At 42.9% G+C, this 18,725-nt stretch overlaps 1 protein-coding gene across 1 annotated transcript in view; it reads right to left on the reverse strand.

Annotated features, from left to right (window-relative positions):
- Positions 1-273: 273 nt before the first annotated feature.
- The window catches only part of LOC134531139 (uncharacterized), a 40,121-nt gene continuing 21,669 nt past the window's right edge, over positions 274-18,725 (reverse strand). The window contains exons 4-6 of the mRNA XM_063366784.1: positions 18,105-18,265; positions 1,794-1,868; positions 274-550 (exon numbers count right to left, since the gene is read on the reverse strand). Of these exons, the coding sequence (XP_063222854.1) occupies positions 497-550; positions 1,794-1,868; positions 18,105-18,265 (290 nt within the window). The 3' untranslated portion in view covers positions 274-496. The remainder of the gene's footprint in view (positions 551-1,793; positions 1,869-18,104; positions 18,266-18,725) is intronic.

Raw genomic sequence — 18,725 nt, forward strand, 5'->3', positions numbered from 1 at the left:
CACCACCACCACCGCCTGGCGCCTGTCCTCGGAGCCCCTATTATATACTACTTCCTGTTTTTTGTAAGAAACATTCATGGACTGATTTTGCGGCATTGTTCAGCTTCAGTTATGTCCGTTCTCGACTTCCAAAGCTATATGTAGCGTGGTATAGTTATGTTTGTTAGAAGTGTGTAAACAAATGGATAATTTTTAATATAGCTGAACCTGTGAAATAAATTTTCATAGAGAATGAAATGTATTAATATCTTTTATTGTAAAAAAATTCACTCTTCTACAAAACATCAAAATCACAGTGCTCTTCTTAAATATGAAAAATCTGTTTCTTTACAAACTTCACTCTGATCATAAGAACAGGTTCTTCAAAAAAGAAAAAAAAAATCAAAGGAAGTGTGTGTATAGTATTGTTTAATGAAATCCCACACGAATCAGTATTTTGGGAAGAAGTTCAAAGCCATCTCCCCAGAATGGAACGTATAATTCTTCCAGTTGTTTTTCACAGTTCCACCGAAGAATTTTCTCGTCTTACGCTCTCAATGGTGTCGTCAACCTGGACATGAAAAAAAAAAAACACATGGCTGTAGCTTTGCTATAAAAATGGACTATATTCATTGTTTAAAGAAATTAACAACTTGTTTTGGGTGAAATCATTATTCACGTGGAAAATTATGTGAAATATTGTTCAAAATGAAAATGACTTATGTACTACTCCAAATTTTCCATGGCATTAAATGTATTTAAATAATGATGGTCACAACGACTAATGTATGTCACAGTTTTAACATTCTCTGATTACAATTTAAGATTGAACTACATGTTGCTTGGTACCCAGCTTTTAGTGGCTCTTAATATTTTTTGATGTTCATCTACAGTCTTATATATGTATATTTTTAGAGGTGCAGGATCCCGAAACTCTAAATAAAAGTTGAGAAAGACACCATTCCTGAACTTCTGGAAAAATATTTTCTTCTCTGGATAATACTTTGGAAAAACCATTTTTTTTTAAACTGGCAAACTAATTTTTATATTATAAAACAGTAACTGAGTTTGGTTCAACAAAGGGAAAGTACGGGCACGTAATACAACATCCTGAAGCTAAAAATAATTTAGTTGTTCTTTAAAAAAAACTTGCAATAGAGGTTGCCAGTTGAACTTATTTTCTCTAGTGCTGGTAATATTGTCAGTAACAAAACAAGTGAAATGTTGAAGAATGAGTATTTCTTCACAATAATTTGCTGTAAAATAGGGAATAAAATTTTTGTTTTTATTTCCATTATGTATTAGGTCATTATTTTTTGTGATGTGTAAATATTTTTTTGTGAACTTGAAATTATTGGACTTTTAATGGTTTATGAGAGACATTTTAGTACCATAGTAAATACTTTTTCCTTTATGTCAAGTTAAGTGACATATGTAATTTCGATGCTGTTGCTCCCGATTCTGATCCCAATCCCGAAGTAAAAATGCCATTTCGGTACACCTCTAATATTTTTGTAAACTATACCAATATTTTGTAAAATCTTCTGTAGTTTTATTAGCTTTTTAGTGTTTTTTATTGTATTTTTATATGTGTAAATACACTAAAAATATTTGAGAATTTCAGAACATTCATGGCCATCTTAGTAGGTATGTGTAATGTCCTATTTTCTCCCTACACTATTCTAGCACTTGCGTGCTAGATTATGATCATTAGGGGTGATAGGGAATGATAAAATGGCAATTGAATTCATTTAATAAGATGAGACACCCAGGGAAAAAGAATATTTGTCGGGAATGTCGCAATGTGGACTCACCGCAGTGACGTCATCCATGATCCTAGCCTTCTTGGGAAGACGCAGCTTGGCTGACAGCACGCGCTGGTTCAGGATCTGTGGTCAAGGCAGGCACGTCTGTCAGACGGGGGATACCCATTGGCTACTGGCCCTACCATTCTACATTATTGTGCCGGAAATTAGGCATTTCGTCACTTTTTAAATTTATTCCATAATTTTAAATTTTTTTTGGGGTTTCCATTTTTTTAATTTGTCTGGTGGTTAATGGGGGTGATTTACTTTTTGTTAGGCCGGTGTACGCCACCGATTTAAACTTGGTGCCAGTGGACCGAAGCCCCTTCCCAGGGGGCCAATCTGATATTTTGCTGTGTAATGTGGACATGGTCAGCCCGGTTGAAATTTCTCTCGCCTGCAGTCACGCCCCGAGTTTGTAATTTTAATTCCCTGCATGACCAAAACTGCTTTGAGCAGCTCCTGGGCTGCAAGCTGCTACCTTGTAGAGGCCTGCTGAGAAAAGCATGTCTCGTCACGAAGCAGTCTCCAGTGGAGCTGCGTTCCCACCTTAGTGGCTATTTCTGCCCCCCCTTCCTCTCTCTCCTCCTCACTTTAGTTCTGAGAAATTAAGCTAAGAGCAGTGACCGGACGGGACGATGACCTGATGCAAAAACCTTCTCCCGGGTCCGACAGACACATCCCTGACATCTAGCGGCAAAAAAAGTAACCGCGGGCCTGGTCGCCAGCGTGCAGAGCTTACCCTCATGACACCTGGTGGCAAGTCTGCTCACCACCTCAAGTAGTTCCCCCTTACGCCGCTAGAAGGCAGCGTCGCGGTGCCATAAGGCACTATGCTTTCCTCTCGCGGCCCGGAGAAGTCGATTGTTCTTTGTTTTCGTTTCGGTCCGGTAGAGAGCGCGCATGTCGTGTTGTTGCCACGACCGCCTCGGACTCCTTCGGAAATTTTCGGCTTAGAACCGAACCTACCCCCTCCTTTGACCCGGGGCCTTACCGCCCGATTTAATTAGGGGTTTTGGCCGATTGCGGGGCACTCAGCCCTCTGACCTCGGCTACTGACCTCGTCTCACCTACGTCCTCTGCGCTAAGAGGCTTTTTGCGGGAACGGTGATTTTCACGTGCACGAGAATGTAGTCAGTTTGCTTAAGGGATGTGATCCCGTTTGTACAGTAGCCAGGCAGAGGTAGTTTTTAGAAAAGTCATGCGTAGTTAAATTTTTATTTATTCTTATTTAATTCTAAAAATTCCGGTTTCGTCCGCGCATCCTGATTTCTCGGTCCGCGGCATCCTGATGTCGGCGCGAGACACCTAGTGAGCTCCGAACTCTACACCCTGGTTGGTGAGTAATTTTTTTTTCCTTTCCCCCCCCCCATTCCCGTTTGTTGGCCTTTTGCGCCGACGGTATAGGACTGTCTGGAAGCAAGTCTAATTCGTTTTGGATTTGATTTGGGTTTCAGACAGGGTCGAAGTGCTGGAGAGAGAAATCGCTCCCAGCTCGTGGTCCCGCACCTCCACTGCGGGTCACGTTAGAAGAGAGGTTTCCGCGACCCGACGTTATTTTTTTGAAGACCCGGGTGGTAATGTGAAATAAACATCCCCCCCCCCCCCCCCCACTTTCTAGCTACGAACTACATAAATCAAATGAATAGCCTACCAGCGAACAGTGCTTTCCTCAAGAATATGTAGAATCAACAAAACTAATCAGCGATGTAATTGTTGGGACATTCAAATTTGGTGCAATTTTTAAATTTTAATTATGTAATAATTTTTGCTAAGGTGTAACATGTACTGTTTTAATTACTCCTGGGGCGCCCCCTTTAACTTTGTTATTTACTAAGATTTTTATTGTCAGGTTTGAATAATACGAACACAAAATTCCTTAATAATAAACCAGGGAACCTATAGACCAAGCTACTTGTGTAGTGTTAATTTATTAAGATATACCTTCTTCCCTTAAAAGATCCATACTCCTCCCAAGTTGCTTGTGTCAGGGAGATCCAAATTATCTTGTTCTCCACCTCGTGCCACCTCTGGTCAATTACTTAATTTTCTTATTTTTCTTACCCAGCAAGTTTCCAAGGCTCTTTTTAATTAATTTAAAATAATTCAACTTTGAGGCACGAGGGGCGTTACAATTGGTAGCAGAGCATGGTTTGGTCTATAGGCATACCTAAATAAAGTAGGCATACCTAAAATAAAATATAAAAAAAAATTTAAAAATTAAATTACTTAATTTTTGTGATAGCAATTTTGTAATAATAACATTGTGAACTGATCGCTGGTACACCCGGTAGTTATATTGCTTTTCTATTTTAAAGTTATGATTGAGTTTTAAAGTCCCGTGCGGACTTAGTCTGCGCGCAGCGCAAGAAGTCGCGGCGTCCGGTCCGCTAGCAGGCCGGCAGCGAGACGTGTCTTATCTCTCGCCTCAGCTGGCGTCCCCCCCCCCCTCCCCATCACCCCGCTTGAGCCAGCGACACGCCCGTTATCTGAGGGCGACGACACGGCCCTGTTCCTCCCGCACACCCCTCTCCCTTGTCCATCGTGGGAGACGACCTTGCGAGCGGCAGGTCAATCCCCTTGTGGACATATACAGGTGGTGCAGGTCAACCTGACAGGGGACGTTCGCGCAGTTGTCTGAGTAGTACGGCGACTCTTTACGCAAATAAGTTTGGGCACATACCCCCCCACCTTGAAAGTGTGACTTACTCCCCGCGCATTGGGGTTAGTTGGTAGTTTATATTAATATAGGAAGCCTTAGGAGGTATTTAAAATTAAGATAGTTGTTAAGAGAGGAGTATTTATGGTGTACGTTTGAATCGTACATGTGTGTTAAATTTTTGTTTTAATTAGCAGTAATTTACGTCCGAGCAGTATGTTTAAGCCGGAGTTATTGCTGTCAGATGAGCTGACCTATGAGTTACAGCTACGCAATTTGCCCTCCAGTGGCAATGTCCAAGTCCTCAGGAAGAGGCTCAGGGCCGCCCTTCATGATGGTGTGCCCACTAGTGTAGCGAATTTGGATTTAGATGTAACTGAAGAATTCAACCTTGCTTGCGCCAAGTTTTATGATATATCGGCTTTCGTAAGCTATCTAGATGTGGAGGAAAATTTACCCAATGTCGAGCGACATATAGTCAGGCTAAAACATGTTACCCGACGTTTGCAAAACCTGAAACAGCTTTCGGCAGACCTTCTCCATGGAATTTATATAAAAGAGGTAGAACGATGTTTGCAACAGACGGCAGGTTTCCATTCAAAATTGGCGGCGAGAGCAGCCGTTTTGGAAGACACACGACGCAGTCAGCATTATGTGGCTGGGGCACAGGCTTTAGGCATCGATTGTCCCGCCTTCCCGGAAGGGGACGCTCCTAGCTTGCCCCTGGGAGTAGAGCAACCCGACACGCGACAATCAGAAGTACGGGCGACGGTAAACAGACAGGAGACGGAAACGAGCAGATTACCAGACGCAGCCCCTGACTCACAGCCACTAACGTCGCTTCCAAACCAACCGATACACGTATCTACCACTCATTCAGAGCCGCTTGTGCAGTCGACGACAGTGGCGACAAACATTACAACGAGTCATGTGACAACCCACCCCGTCACTAGCGTGACATTTTCACAGGGATTACCAACCTTGGCACACCAAATGACGCAACCATACCCACCAAACATGTTTTTCCCGTATCCGATCGCTCAGGGCTATTTTAACCCTTATGCTCAATTTCAGCCACAGTTTCCTTCATGGCAAACCACCCCACTTCCGAGTGCTGGTATTCTGCAGCCGCCACTCACAACGCCCCAGCTCACTCCACCACAAATCAGCCCCTTGGGTGCGACTCGGGAACAGACTCAGTCGCACCCGGTGTCACACCAGCCTTCACCTCAGCCGGCAGGAGCCGCGGCTCAGCCCCACGACTCAGTATTGCGGAGCACGACAGCCCCAGAAACTGGCTACAGTTTCTATGGAAAAATCACCCATCCTGTAGAAAGGCTACTCAAGGAATTGCCAGAGGCGTCGGGTCTGGACGCACACAAACTGATTGATTTCCTTCGAGTCTTGTTAAAGCTACGACAAAAGGGAGGGATTCCCGACAAACAAATTTTTGAAATTGTTTACCCGTACACCCAAGCTCCCCTAAGTGAGAGGATCATGGCAGCCATTGAGAATGACCTCACTTTCGACGAGTTTCATGAAGACGTGTTAAATTTTTGTATACCGAGTAGGCTACTCACAAACATCCGGTTGGAGTGGTTTAACCGACTGCAGCAGCGTAATGAAGCCTTGCCAAATTACGTGGCTGACATACGCGAAGCCAACCAGGTACTCAGGCTAAAGGTTTCCGAGAGAGAGGTCGTGAGTACTATTCTAGACGGTTTGAACCCAGCGGAGCGCTCGCGCTCAGTGTTCCAGGCACGCCCCCAAAATTATGCTGAGCTTGACAAACTTTGCGTACACGCCACAAACATAGAATACGCTGATTTTCAGCGAAATAAACAAGCCACATTCGCTAGTCAACAAGGTAGCAGCGCGGGAACGGAGCGCAGTAATTCGCAACATAAGAATGCAGCACAGAAACATCAGGGCAATACATTTTTCTCTTCAAGGCCACAAGGGAGATATCAACAAAATGCACATTGTACTTTCTGTAAAAGAGACGGGCATTCCCTGGCCCAGTGTTACCACAAAAACAACAAACAAAATGGCGACACTCCAAAAAACGCATAACGCGGTGGCCTGAACAACCTTATTCAGGGCCACCGAAAAATTCAAGTGTTAAAAATTTTTCTTATAAGTGGGAAGTTCAACTTGCGCCAAGTAATGGCAGTACACAAGAAACACCATTACACAAAAACAATAATCCTAACAACAAGGAGTCCAGGAATAAAAGTAACAAGCGAGGTCACAAACATAAAGAAAGAAAGCACAATAGCAGGAGAAATAACAAAAATAAGGGATATGGTAATTCAACGCACACGTACTCATGTAAAACGTGTGTTGCTCCTACAAATAAGGGCAAGAGAAAGTGCCACCAAATTTTTGGTAATATTCCTACAGTAATTCCGTATGCAGTAACAACGATTGGCGAACACACTGTACCGGGACTAATTGATACAGGATCAGCGCGCAGCCTGATTTCTGGGCAGTTATTTAACAAGTTAAAACAGAGCAAATTAATTCTAAAGACTGAGACCACTAAGTTACAATGTTTCACAGCTTCAGAGCAGCCATTAAATATTATGTTAGCAGTTGTGATCAAGGTGAAGATTGATTTATATTCATGGAATTTCCCATTTTTGGTGTCTGATCAACTTGCCACAGACCTAATCTACGGGTCTGATTTCATTGCCAAGACAGGTCTAATCATTAATCTTCAGGCGAAGAATTTCGTTTTCAAATTCAACATGGGTAATCCTATTCCTTGTGGGACCCCTGAACAAATAGTTTCAGCTCCGGCCGAGCCAACGGCAGCCATCTTGGATCAGGGTAACACCACTTCACACGAGCACCTTAATACACAGCAGCGGGCCGCCATTGATAAATTATGCAGAACTTTTCCAGATGTCTTGACTAGTAAATTAGGTCGCACAAAATTAGTCGAGTACCAAATTGAGTTAGCGGATAAAATACCAGTGAAATCTCACCCTTATCAATTTTTAGGCCCTAAGATGCAGACGATGCGCAATCATGTTCAGGAGCTTTTGGAAAAAGGGGTAATCGAACCCTCGACCTCCGCCTACAGTTCCCCAGCTTTTCTGGTGCCTAAGGGCAAGGATCAACAACGATGTGTAATTGATTATAGAAAAGTTAATGAGAAAATAGTGATACAAAACATACCTTTGCCAGACCTAAACACTGCTTTTCATTGGTTCAGTAAAGCCAAATATTTTAGTGTGTTTGATCTAAATTCTGCCTACCACCAAATTCCCCTTACTGCGGATTCAAAACCCATCACAGCCTTCTGTGTCCCTTGGAACTTGTACCAATACACAGTAGTACCTTTCGGACTTGCCACGGGAGCCCAAGTACTAACTCGACTCCTGGATCAGATACTAGGAGATCTAAAATTCAAAACAGTGTACAACTACCTAGACGATGTCGTCGTATATTCAGAAACATTTGAAGAACACATCAAACATTTAGAGGAAGTCCTAAGTAGATTTCGTAAAGCGGGGTTAACTGTCAACACAAAAAAGGTTAAGTTTGCAGTCCAAGAACTGTCTTTTCTAGGACACCTGGTTTCTAGCAAGGGAGTCACCATTGATCCTTCACGTACTCAAGCTATTCGTGATTTTCCGCCTCCCACAAACCCTAAGGGTATTTCACGTTTTATTGGTATGGCAAATTTTTACTCAAAATATATTACTAATTTCGCTGAGCACGCAGCACCACTAAATACGTTGCGTAAGAAAAACACACCTTTCACATGGGGTCCGGAACAAGAAAAAGCTTTTAATTTCCTGAAACAGGCGATTTCTTCCCCGCCTGTACTCCGCATGGCAGACTTCACCAAACCTTTCATTTTACAGACTGATGCGTCCAGTGTGGCTATAGGCGCAGTACTGTCACAGGAAGTCGAAGGCTGTAGACAGCCCATTGCGTTTGCGTCGCGGACACTTACCCACGCCGAGAGGAAAGCCTCCTCGATCTACGAATTAGAATGCCTCGCCGTGGTATTTGGCATTGACAAATTCCGCCAATTTATAGAACACAGGGAATTCCTGTTAGAGACAGATAATCAGGCATTAGCCTGGCTTTTGGCACACCCGAAACAATTAGGGAAACTCGGGCGATGGATTGCAAAAATTTCCTCTTTGAAGTTCAAAATCCAACATATTCGGGGCACACAGAATATAGTAGCGGACACACTGTCTCGCATGTTCGAAAACCCAACTCAGACTCCGCCCGAAGGAACACCACTCTTATGTCAAGCCCTATTGACAGACTTTCCGTTGGCATTTCAGGATTTACAGAGCCAGCAGGAAGCTGACCCACACATTTCCAGTATTATTAAACGTTTTAGTTCAGGAACGGCGCCAAAATACTTTAGGATGTCTAAGGGGCTGTTGCAAAAACGCACCCCCCAATCAAAAACATACAAAATCGTGCTCCCGCAAAATCTACGTAATATGATATTCCATTATTATCACACCTCGCCGGTGGGCGCACACCTCGGTATATATAAGACCATTCAGGGTATCCGACGTCATTTCGTGTGGGACGGCATGCACAAGGACATCACCGAGCAGGTGAAACTATGCAAAATCTGTGCGCTGAGTAAGCCAGCGCAGAACACTCGTTTCGGTTATTTAACTTCAGATGTGGCTGAGCGCCCCATGCAAAAGATGTTTATCGACTTTGTCGGGCCTTTCCCGCGCTCAAAGACAGGAAACACTATGCTGCTGGTGTGTATTGACGCCTTCACAAAATTTGTCTGGCTCATCCCCATGCGAAAAGCCACCGCAGAAAACACTGTATCTGCGCTACGTAATCAGATCTTCAAGACGTCGGGAGTCCCGTCTATAGTAGTGTCAGATAATGCAACCCAGTTCACGGCTAGGATTTTTAAGAACATGTGCTTCTCACATGGCATTCTGCACGTCACAACCTCGCCTTATTATCCACAGCCCTCGCATGCTGAGAGATTCAACCGCAATCTCCGGTCTGCTCTAATAGCTTACCATGCGCAGGAGCAGGATAAATGGGATTCGAATTTGGTGTGGCTGCAAATGGCCTTTAATTATGCACATCATGAAGGACACAAAAGTACTCCTTTCGAACTCATGTTCACTTACCGACCTAATACCCCTCTTTCAAATCTTTGGTCTTTGAATGACCTATTGCCCGATGATCCGAGAGACATCAGGGAGATTTGGAGACGAGCTCGTAAAAATCTCAACCTGGTTCATGAGAGCAGAAAAAAGAAATACAACGAAAACAGATCTCCTAACCCTTATAGGGTAGGCGATTTTGTGCTTTGTAAGGCACACCCACTCAGCAAGGCAGTGGATAAGTTTTCCGCCAAGCTGGCGTACCGCTGGAGAGGTCCTTTTCAAATACAGCGATTTTTAACGCCAGTTACGGTTAGCCTAGCTGACCCCAGTTCAGGAGAATTCGTGACCAGAGCGCACATCTCCCATCTAAAGAAAACACATGCTGACTTAAAGTAGATGTGTTTAATTTCTTTACCCTAACATAGGGAACTCTCTAATATTAGGCATGCCAGAAATCCTCGAGGTCTTAAAAATCCATGGTACTAGAAATAAGAATGCTAGCTTTACGTTGTATTAGTTTTAAGTGGCCACTTAGTTAATAAGCTCTTAGTTAATAAGTTTGTTTAAGGGTTATCGATATGTTGTGCCTGAGAGGCGGACGCGTCTCAAAGGTGTTAGAATATAAGTAGTAGGATACAGGCGAACCTGGTACTAGTTTTACTGAGCAGTGTAAGTGTTGTTTTTTTTTCTTCCCTATATGCTCCGCATTCAAGCGGGGGAGTATGTGCCGGAAATTAGGCATTTCGTCACTTTTTAAATTTATTCTATAATTTTAAATTTTTTTTGGGGTTTCCATTTTTTTAATTTGTCTGGTGGTTAATGGGGGTGATTTACTTTTTGTTAGGCCGGTGTACGCCACCGATTTAAACTTGGTGCCAGTGGACCGAAGCCCCTTCCCAGGGGGCCAATCTGATATTTTGCTGTCTAATGTGGACATGGTCAGCCCGGTTGAAATTTCTCTCGCCTGCAGTCACGCCCCGAGTTTGTAATTTTAATTCCCTGCATGACCAAAACTGCTTTGAGCAGCTCCTGGGCTGCAAGCTGCTACCTTGTAGAGGCCTGCTGAGAAAAGCATGTCTCGTCACGAAGCAGTCTCCAGTGGAGCTGCGTTCCCACCTTAGTGGCTATTTCTGCCCCCCCTTCCTCTCTCTCCTCCTCACTTTAGTTCTGAGAAATTAAGCTAAGAGCAGTGACCGGACGGGACGATGACCTGATGCAAAAACCTTCTCCCGGGTCCGACAGACACATCCCTGACATCTAGCGGCAAAAAAAGTAACCGCGGGCCTGGTCGCCAGCGTGCAGAGCTTACCCTCATGACACCTGGTGGCAAGTCTGCTCACCACCTCAAGTAGTTCCCCCTTACGCCGCTAGAAGGCAGCGTCGCGGTGCCATAAGGCACTATGCTTTCCTCTCGCGGCCCGGAGAAGTCGATTGTTCTTTGTTTTCGTTTCGGTCCGGTAGAGAGCGCGCATGTCGTGTTGTTGCCACGACCGCCTCGGACTCCTTCGGAAATTTTCGGCTTAGAACCGAACCTACCCCCTCCTTTGACCCGGGGCCTTACCGCCCGATTTAATTAGGGGTTTTGGCCGATTGCGGGGCACTCAGCCCTCTGACCTCGGCTACTGACCTCGTCTCACCTACGTCCTCTGCGCTAAGAGGCTTTTTGCGGGAACGGTGATTTTCACGTGCACGAGAATGTAGTCAGTTTGCTTAAGGGATGTGATCCCGTTTGTACAGTAGCCAGGCAGAGGTAGTTTTTAGAAAAGTCATGCGTAGTTAAATTTTTATTTATTCTTATTTAATTCTAAAAATTCCGGTTTCGTCCGCGCATCCTGATTTCTCGGTCCGCGGCATCCTGATGTCGGCGCGAGACACCTAGTGAGCTCCGAACTCTACACCCTGGTTGGTGAGTAATTTTTTTTTCCTTTCCCCCCCCCCCATTCCCGTTTGTTGGCCTTTTGCGCCGACGGTATAGGACTGTCTGGAAGCAAGTCTAATTCGTTTTGGATTTGATTTGGGTTTCAGACAGGGTCGAAGTGCTGGAGAGAGAAATCGCTCCCAGCTCGTGGTCCTGCACCTCCACTGCGGGTCACGTTAGAAGAGAGGTTTCCGCGACCCGACGTTATTTTTTGAAGACCCGGGTGGTAATGTGAAATCAACATCCCCCCCCCCCCACTTTCTAGCTACGAACTACATAAATCAAATGAATAGCCTACCAGCGAACAGTGCTTTCCTCAAGAATATGTAGAATCAACAAAACTAATCAGCGATGTAATTGTTGGGACATTCAAATTTGGTGCAATTTTTAAATTTTAATTATGTAATAATTTTTGCTAAGGTGTAACATGTACTGTTTTAATTACTCCTGGGGCGCCCCCTTTAACTTTGTTATTTACTAAGATTTTTATTGTCAGGTTTGAATAATACGAACACAAAATTCCTTAATAATAAACCAGGGAACCTATAGACCAAGCTACTTGTGTAGTGTTAATTTATTAAGATATACCTTCTTCCCTTAAAAGATCCATACTCCTCCCAAGTTGCTTGTGTCAGGGAGATCCAAATTATCTTGTTCTCCACCTCGTGCCACCTCTGGTCAATTACTTAATTTTCTTATTTTTCTTACCCAGAAAGTTTCCAAGGCTCTTTTTAATTAATTTAAAATAATTCAACTTTGAGGCACGAGGGGCGTTACATTATGCTTATACACTAGGCTGGACTAGAAGGCCTACATGTCTCTTCTACTTCTGTGGGTAAACATAAGTCCCTTGTTTCTTTGATACACCGTTAAAAACCCTTCAGCCCGTAAGAAGTTGGTCGTGGTGGAGTACCCATGTTCTATTAGGCAAACTCAAGCCTGTAGATAGTGTTTAGCAGAAGTGGCAGGCAATGATGAAATAACTAGTTCTAAAGTGCGTAGAAAGCTTGATAAGTTTAACCACATGATAGTATGAAATTGTTGGGTCTCTTTCTTACAATGTTGTGAAAACATTTCAAGTAGGGTGGATTTTTATGTCAAATAAACCATCCAAAACGCACAGACTGAATGAGAAATAGATAAATTTGTGCTGTTTCAAATTTAAGGCAAAAGATAGCAGACAAATGAATATTTTAACATTGCACCATTATAAAGTACACAGAGGATGCACTACATGAATTGATACAATGGTAAATTTTCAAAATGCTCGTAACATAAGCCACTACAGTGTATGAGATGTAACTATTTATCCTGAAACACCAGGGACATAACTAGACTAGTTTCCACCCAGAACAAAAACCAAAACCAACCAAACCATTATCTTTCCCGACAACACTTCATATTGCCACCACATGCTAATTCCACTATTCTAAATATTTTTGACTATATTTAGACGGTAAAAAAATAGATTTATTTGCAGTCATTTAATTTTTAAATACATCGCAAGTTATATACTACATAAAAAATACCATCTTTTCAATATTTGACTATATACATGTATGTATTGCCATCCCCTGTGGTCTCGTGGCTGGAACCCGGGGGGGGGGGGGGGGAGGGGGGGGGGGGAGGGAAGCCTAGTGGTTCTTAATGGTGAAACTGACGCTACGTTAAGTTAAAAATCATCCGTTGTTGTTACATGAGTCGTCAGCCCACTCAAGGTCCACTAGGCCCTTGGGCTAAGCTTAGATGGTTGGGTGAAATTATAGTATTTACCTGCAGAAGAGTCGCTCCTTCGTATGGGGTACAAAAATAAAATCTAACATTGCACCATAAGGGTCGCCCTCCAATATGAGTCGTGCCATATAACTGTCACCAGTAGAATACAAGTTAGGTTTCTATGGTCCGTGTCTCAGCTTATTGCCATGCCACCGCCGCCGATACATCACACTGCCATCCGGGGCATTTAGTGTGTGCGGGACCAGAAACAGAAGTTTCTATAACTCGCTTGGTGCATTGTAAAGCAGGTGCACCCCACACTTTTGTTAGAATCACTTGGATCAATGGGCGGGGCGCGTGTCTTGTGTGATAGGTTTGGCACACGGGACTGCCGTGCAAGAAACGGTACTGATGTCCGTCTATCCCTACTTCGTCCTATATGCCCCCCCCCCCTTCGTTCTCATAATTACTAGCTGCCCTTCTTTCTCATAATTACTAGCTGACAAAAAATACAAAGCAAAATAGTGCTATTTTTTATACCCATGTTTCCCTTCCTATCTTTCCCCAAAAGAGAAAAGATCGCAGGTAGGTAATTGTCAAATTTTTGTCAGTTTCTTCAATAAAAACAAGCACGCCCTTTTCAGCAGCTTTGTCATGAAGGAAATTCTGAGGTAGAAAGCATAGGAAATCTCATGCAAAAACAATTTATGGACAAAGAGGTGCATCACAAAAACCTATTGAGATAGACGTGATAATTGTGAACGGTGCCAGTTCACAGCGATGAGAGAGGGAGGGAGAACCATAAACACTGCTGCGTGACCACACGCACTCAAACACACACACGCGCATACACACACACACACTGTCTCTTTTTTTTCGGTTTATTTTTAGATTTCCCCTCTTGAAATGTGCCAATACCTGGGGCAGACTGCCACGACACTTACTGGCGCCAGTCGGATAGTCGCCCGACAGGTGGCAGACGTAGCCTAACGGTGTAGTTTATGATACTTTACACTCACTGCTGAGATATTTTTAATAAACATTTTGTATTTACTCGTGACATATTTATTAAAATTCAACATAAGCTAGTTATTCAAGCATATAGTCAACCACAACAGTGCCATGTGTAATTTTTTAAACCCAAATAGAAATTTTCGAATATGGGTCGCAGTACATTTTATTAAACAAAACATCGGCATAAAATCTGCGACCCATATGTCGTAAATACACTAGTAACTTATCCACACTCCCTAAGCAGCATAGAGAGCCGATTTCTAGTTAGGGTGGTAGACAAAAACTGGAAATAAATTTTCGGTTGCTGTTTTAATTGACACGTTGCAGTTTTACACGGTGGCTAGCGCAAACAAAATTAAACATTACACATGTGAAACACTAAGCATACATGTTGTACTTTACATTACGTACTACATGATCTGAACAGAAGTCTCATTCCTAAGTGAAGTTCTAGTTAGAGGCCCAGATAAAAATAGAGAACTCGGAATGTTTAATAACCTGTGACTCGAACCAGCTTCGTGAGCCGTGAATCTATGTTAGTTCAATAAATGACTCGTTGTGACCGGCAGGCGTATTCGCGAGCAGACGCGTAATTCGGGGGTGGCACGGAGTGGTAGTTCCCACCCCAGAGTTATTCAACCCAGAATTTAGCCACCCCATTTTGAAGTAAAAATAACAATAATTTACAAACAATTGTAAAATAAAATTTTACAATCTTCATTTATTATTAATCAGGCCTTATTTAGTGCAGCAAAATAAAATGTTAATTGGAACTTATATATTGTTAAATAGAAACAGTGGAGTAGCAAGCGTGATGTAGTAAAAGAGATGCGTAAAGAATAAGAATGAGCGACATCGCATCTGGAAGTGGCAACACTATTGCTGCAACAGAGGTGGTGTGGGCCACACTGTAGTATTTTGATTTTGCTAAAAGTGTTGTCTGTCGAGTCGTCTGTTGGTGTGCTCTTTTCAACAAAAAGCAATCTACTTGTGTAGTATGATGTGTACATGTGTGCTTAGTTTATTTATCATCAATATCGACTGAGACATGGTAAGTTAGTTTCAATTAATGACTTAACACCTAATGCTATAATGCATGTACACTCTGTAAAACAAGAAACAAGAATATGTAAGTAAACAAAAAACTAATTAATACCATTGCCTAGTTCCTAGATAAATTCCTACCATAAATACTTATGTATCCAACACAAAGGTAATAAATACTAAGCAACTAATATTATTTATGGGTTAACAAATAATATTTATGGACAAAATGATTATAAATCTTTAACCCTAGAAGTGGCACATAATGAAACTCCATGGTGGCAGACCATATTTGATAACATTGCTAAGGTTTGTTTAAAAATTCATAAAATTGCTCACTTTAAAGAAAACCTAATGAGTGGCACAGTTTTATAGAGGATATTAACTGTACATCGAATATAAGTTCTTGCTGTTTATTTCCAGGCTCAAAAGACCAAAAATGGCACACTTTGTTGCTATCTTACTTTAGCTCAGGCAAAGCAAGTAAAAAGAACTGCCAGAAGGAGGTCCCTAGGAGATGAACAAGACCGCCTGCAGAAGATACGTTAGGCTCATCGCCCACTCAGTCGTCCACAACTACTAAATGTCGTTACTTCCCCTACCTAATGTTTTAAAAGATCCTAGAGCTAAGTTACTATTGGCAGGGCACCAGCTGGAGAATAATATACAATTGACTGTACTCCACCAAACAGTCGGAGCACGAGAATACTCAGGATCAGGGGTTTGACACCTAAAGACCAAGTTAGGATGTTCTGGCCTCCGGAATGCGACACTGACAAATAACACACATGCGGAGACACTGAAACACTTTTATTACTAACGACCTTACTATAAAAACTACAATGACTACTTGTAAAAGCACCGTGCGACTGCTCGTTCTCAACAATGCTACTTCAGTTCAAATGTCCATGTCTAACAACAGGTTAACTACACTGTATAGTTGAAGGCCCGACCGGCAATAGACCAAAGTTGTTACTGTAATTTATTTCCTTATTAATAATGTTCAAAATTAAACTAGGCAGTTTTCAGACAATATAACCATGATATTAATTATGTAATAAATAATGACCACTATCTGTCTTAGCGCGAATAGGCTGAGAGCATGGGTTGCATTACTGTTTTGCACACTGCATGTTTTCGCATGAACGGATCTGGGAACCGCTCGGAATCCACAGCCTCGTCAGATGAGCATCACCCTTGAAGCAGACCAGGTGTGTATCGCCCCGCGGGGCCCATAAACCTTTGTTCTCTGAATTCACCACTGCAATAATATGTAAGTTTCGAATCCTTTTGCATCTGGCCCCGCGGGCAGTCTCCACAGACGGCAGGAACTCACCGGGCGCGTAATTAAGTGTGGGTACCTTCATATGGGACGTTTTATATTTTACGTAATTTTTTGTATTTTGGTTTGGATAGGCGTCACGACCCAGTCTTCAACGATTAGGACGTAATCATCGATACATTCTCAGTTTCATCCGCGCAGGGCCGACGGTTAGGCGAAACGCAGCATAGATTTTTTCAATTAATACAGTCCGAGGACTTTCGGGGCACGCATTTAGTTCCAACCACGTGGTGTATTCCTTAGCTTATGGTGTTAAAAGACGGCAATCTTTCTGTTTAATACGTACCTAATACTAGTAGCCCACGTGTCAAGTGGTTGTTTCTTATGTCATTATTGTTCAGGGTTTTTGTATTTATTGTAGCGTAGACACTACGTGTAACTTAAAAGTGTATTTTGCAACTGTCTCGTTAGTTATATGTAGTGTTACGGAGACGCACCACGTGCGGGGACATTTACGTTTCATGTCAATGCAAGATGCCGAGCGCGCCTGTCCTGTCAATTTGTAGACGAAGACTAGAGAGCCCGTATATAAACATTCCCCGATTAACACGTAACTCCGTGTAGTCACCTTAACGTGACCGTAACAAGCGTGGAACGTCGAACTCCGGCTTTCGAAGTAACCAGGCCATGCACTGAGCAGCGCATGTAAGAGTGCCTCTGTTCAATGAAGACAATCTTACCAGTATGCCGAGCATCAGATTTCGTAACGGACTAGACCACCATTTAGCATATAGTCCCTGGTGGGTACAACAGCCGGGGGTACTTCTGTTGGGCCAACACCTGCTGCCCGCCGGCCATGTGACGGACGATGTCACTCCCTGAAAAAGTAATCTTGAACGCTCTGTGATCTAGCACACAGGCATAACCGACGTCTACTCGATCATCATTTCAGCGGCAGAAGGCGGCAGGTCGACAGGATAAAAACAATTAAATAAAAAAAGGGAGGGTTGTCTGTAAAGTCGGTTTACGAACGATAATTTTACGTGATAACGTCATAAGAAAACATTGATGAAAAATTGCATATAGTACTTTTTAATTTTCAAATATTATTTAAAAGTTTTTGAAAATTTAATTTAAATAATTTGTTTAAATATAATCATGAACAATTAGATAAAAAGCCCGCCTTAACCTGTTTGATATTATAGAAGTTTTCCTCGCACGGTGGTTGGCCGGTTCTTGCACGCTCGGCTCAGGCGGAACGTGACAATTTTTCGTGCGTGCGTGCAGCCGGCGTTCATCGATTTATAAGACGTTATCGCGTCAAATATATACCAATTATTAGTTTTATTTTCTCAAGCAATTTTATTTCTTAAATTTCTGGGTGTATGCGTTGGATTTCTAAATGTCTACTGTTCCCTGAGATTTTAGTGAGACTTTTTTTTATAACTCAAACAGAAAAATAGAAAAAAGTGTTTGAATGATCCCCTCCTTATTAAAATCCTGACTACGGCCCTGCTGGTGGAAGGCGGGAGGGTTCGAGCAGTCTACGCTCTAAGAAGGTACTCGCCTGGATCCTGCGGTGACGCGCCACGGCCTGGCGCTCCTCCAGCAGCTCCAGCGACAGCGGGCTGGACAGCTGCTGCTCCTCCAGGCGCTGGAAGCGGCGCGGCGGGTGCTTCTTGATGAGGCTCTCCTCCAGCACCGGCACCTCGAACGCCGTCGGCGGCCCTGGCACACGCAAGACTCTTGTTGGACACCGCGGACACATTCAGCCACTTTCAGCGCAGGTGGAGCGTCATTCAGGCATCAAACAGTTCATGGGAAGACATTTTTTTTAAAACAAATTAAAATGGGGAATGATAAAAACCATGAATGCCCTTGGGTGTTAAAATTTATTAGGATATAATATATTGTTGATGTGTTAACATCTTAGCTCTCGATATACGGCACTTGGTAGGAGTAATTTCGTGAATGGAATGGAAGGAAAGGAAATGTGTGACCATGGTGCTGCTATCTGTGGCGTATGGCTCGAACCAATGTCCACAGAGAGAAAGGGAAACTTCATACTATTAACGTTTTTATGAATTGTAACAATGGATAGTATTTTAATAAAATTTATTGTCATAAATCAGGTCCAAAGCCTGGGTTTAGTATTTTTTCAAGTATTTTTCGCCTTTACCTGAGCCGT

Source organism: Bacillus rossius, chromosome 1 (assembly GCF_032445375.1).
Source record: "Bacillus rossius redtenbacheri isolate Brsri chromosome 1, Brsri_v3, whole genome shotgun sequence".
In the NCBI taxonomy this organism is placed as follows: Eukaryota; Metazoa; Arthropoda; class Insecta; order Phasmatodea; family Bacillidae; genus Bacillus; species Bacillus rossius.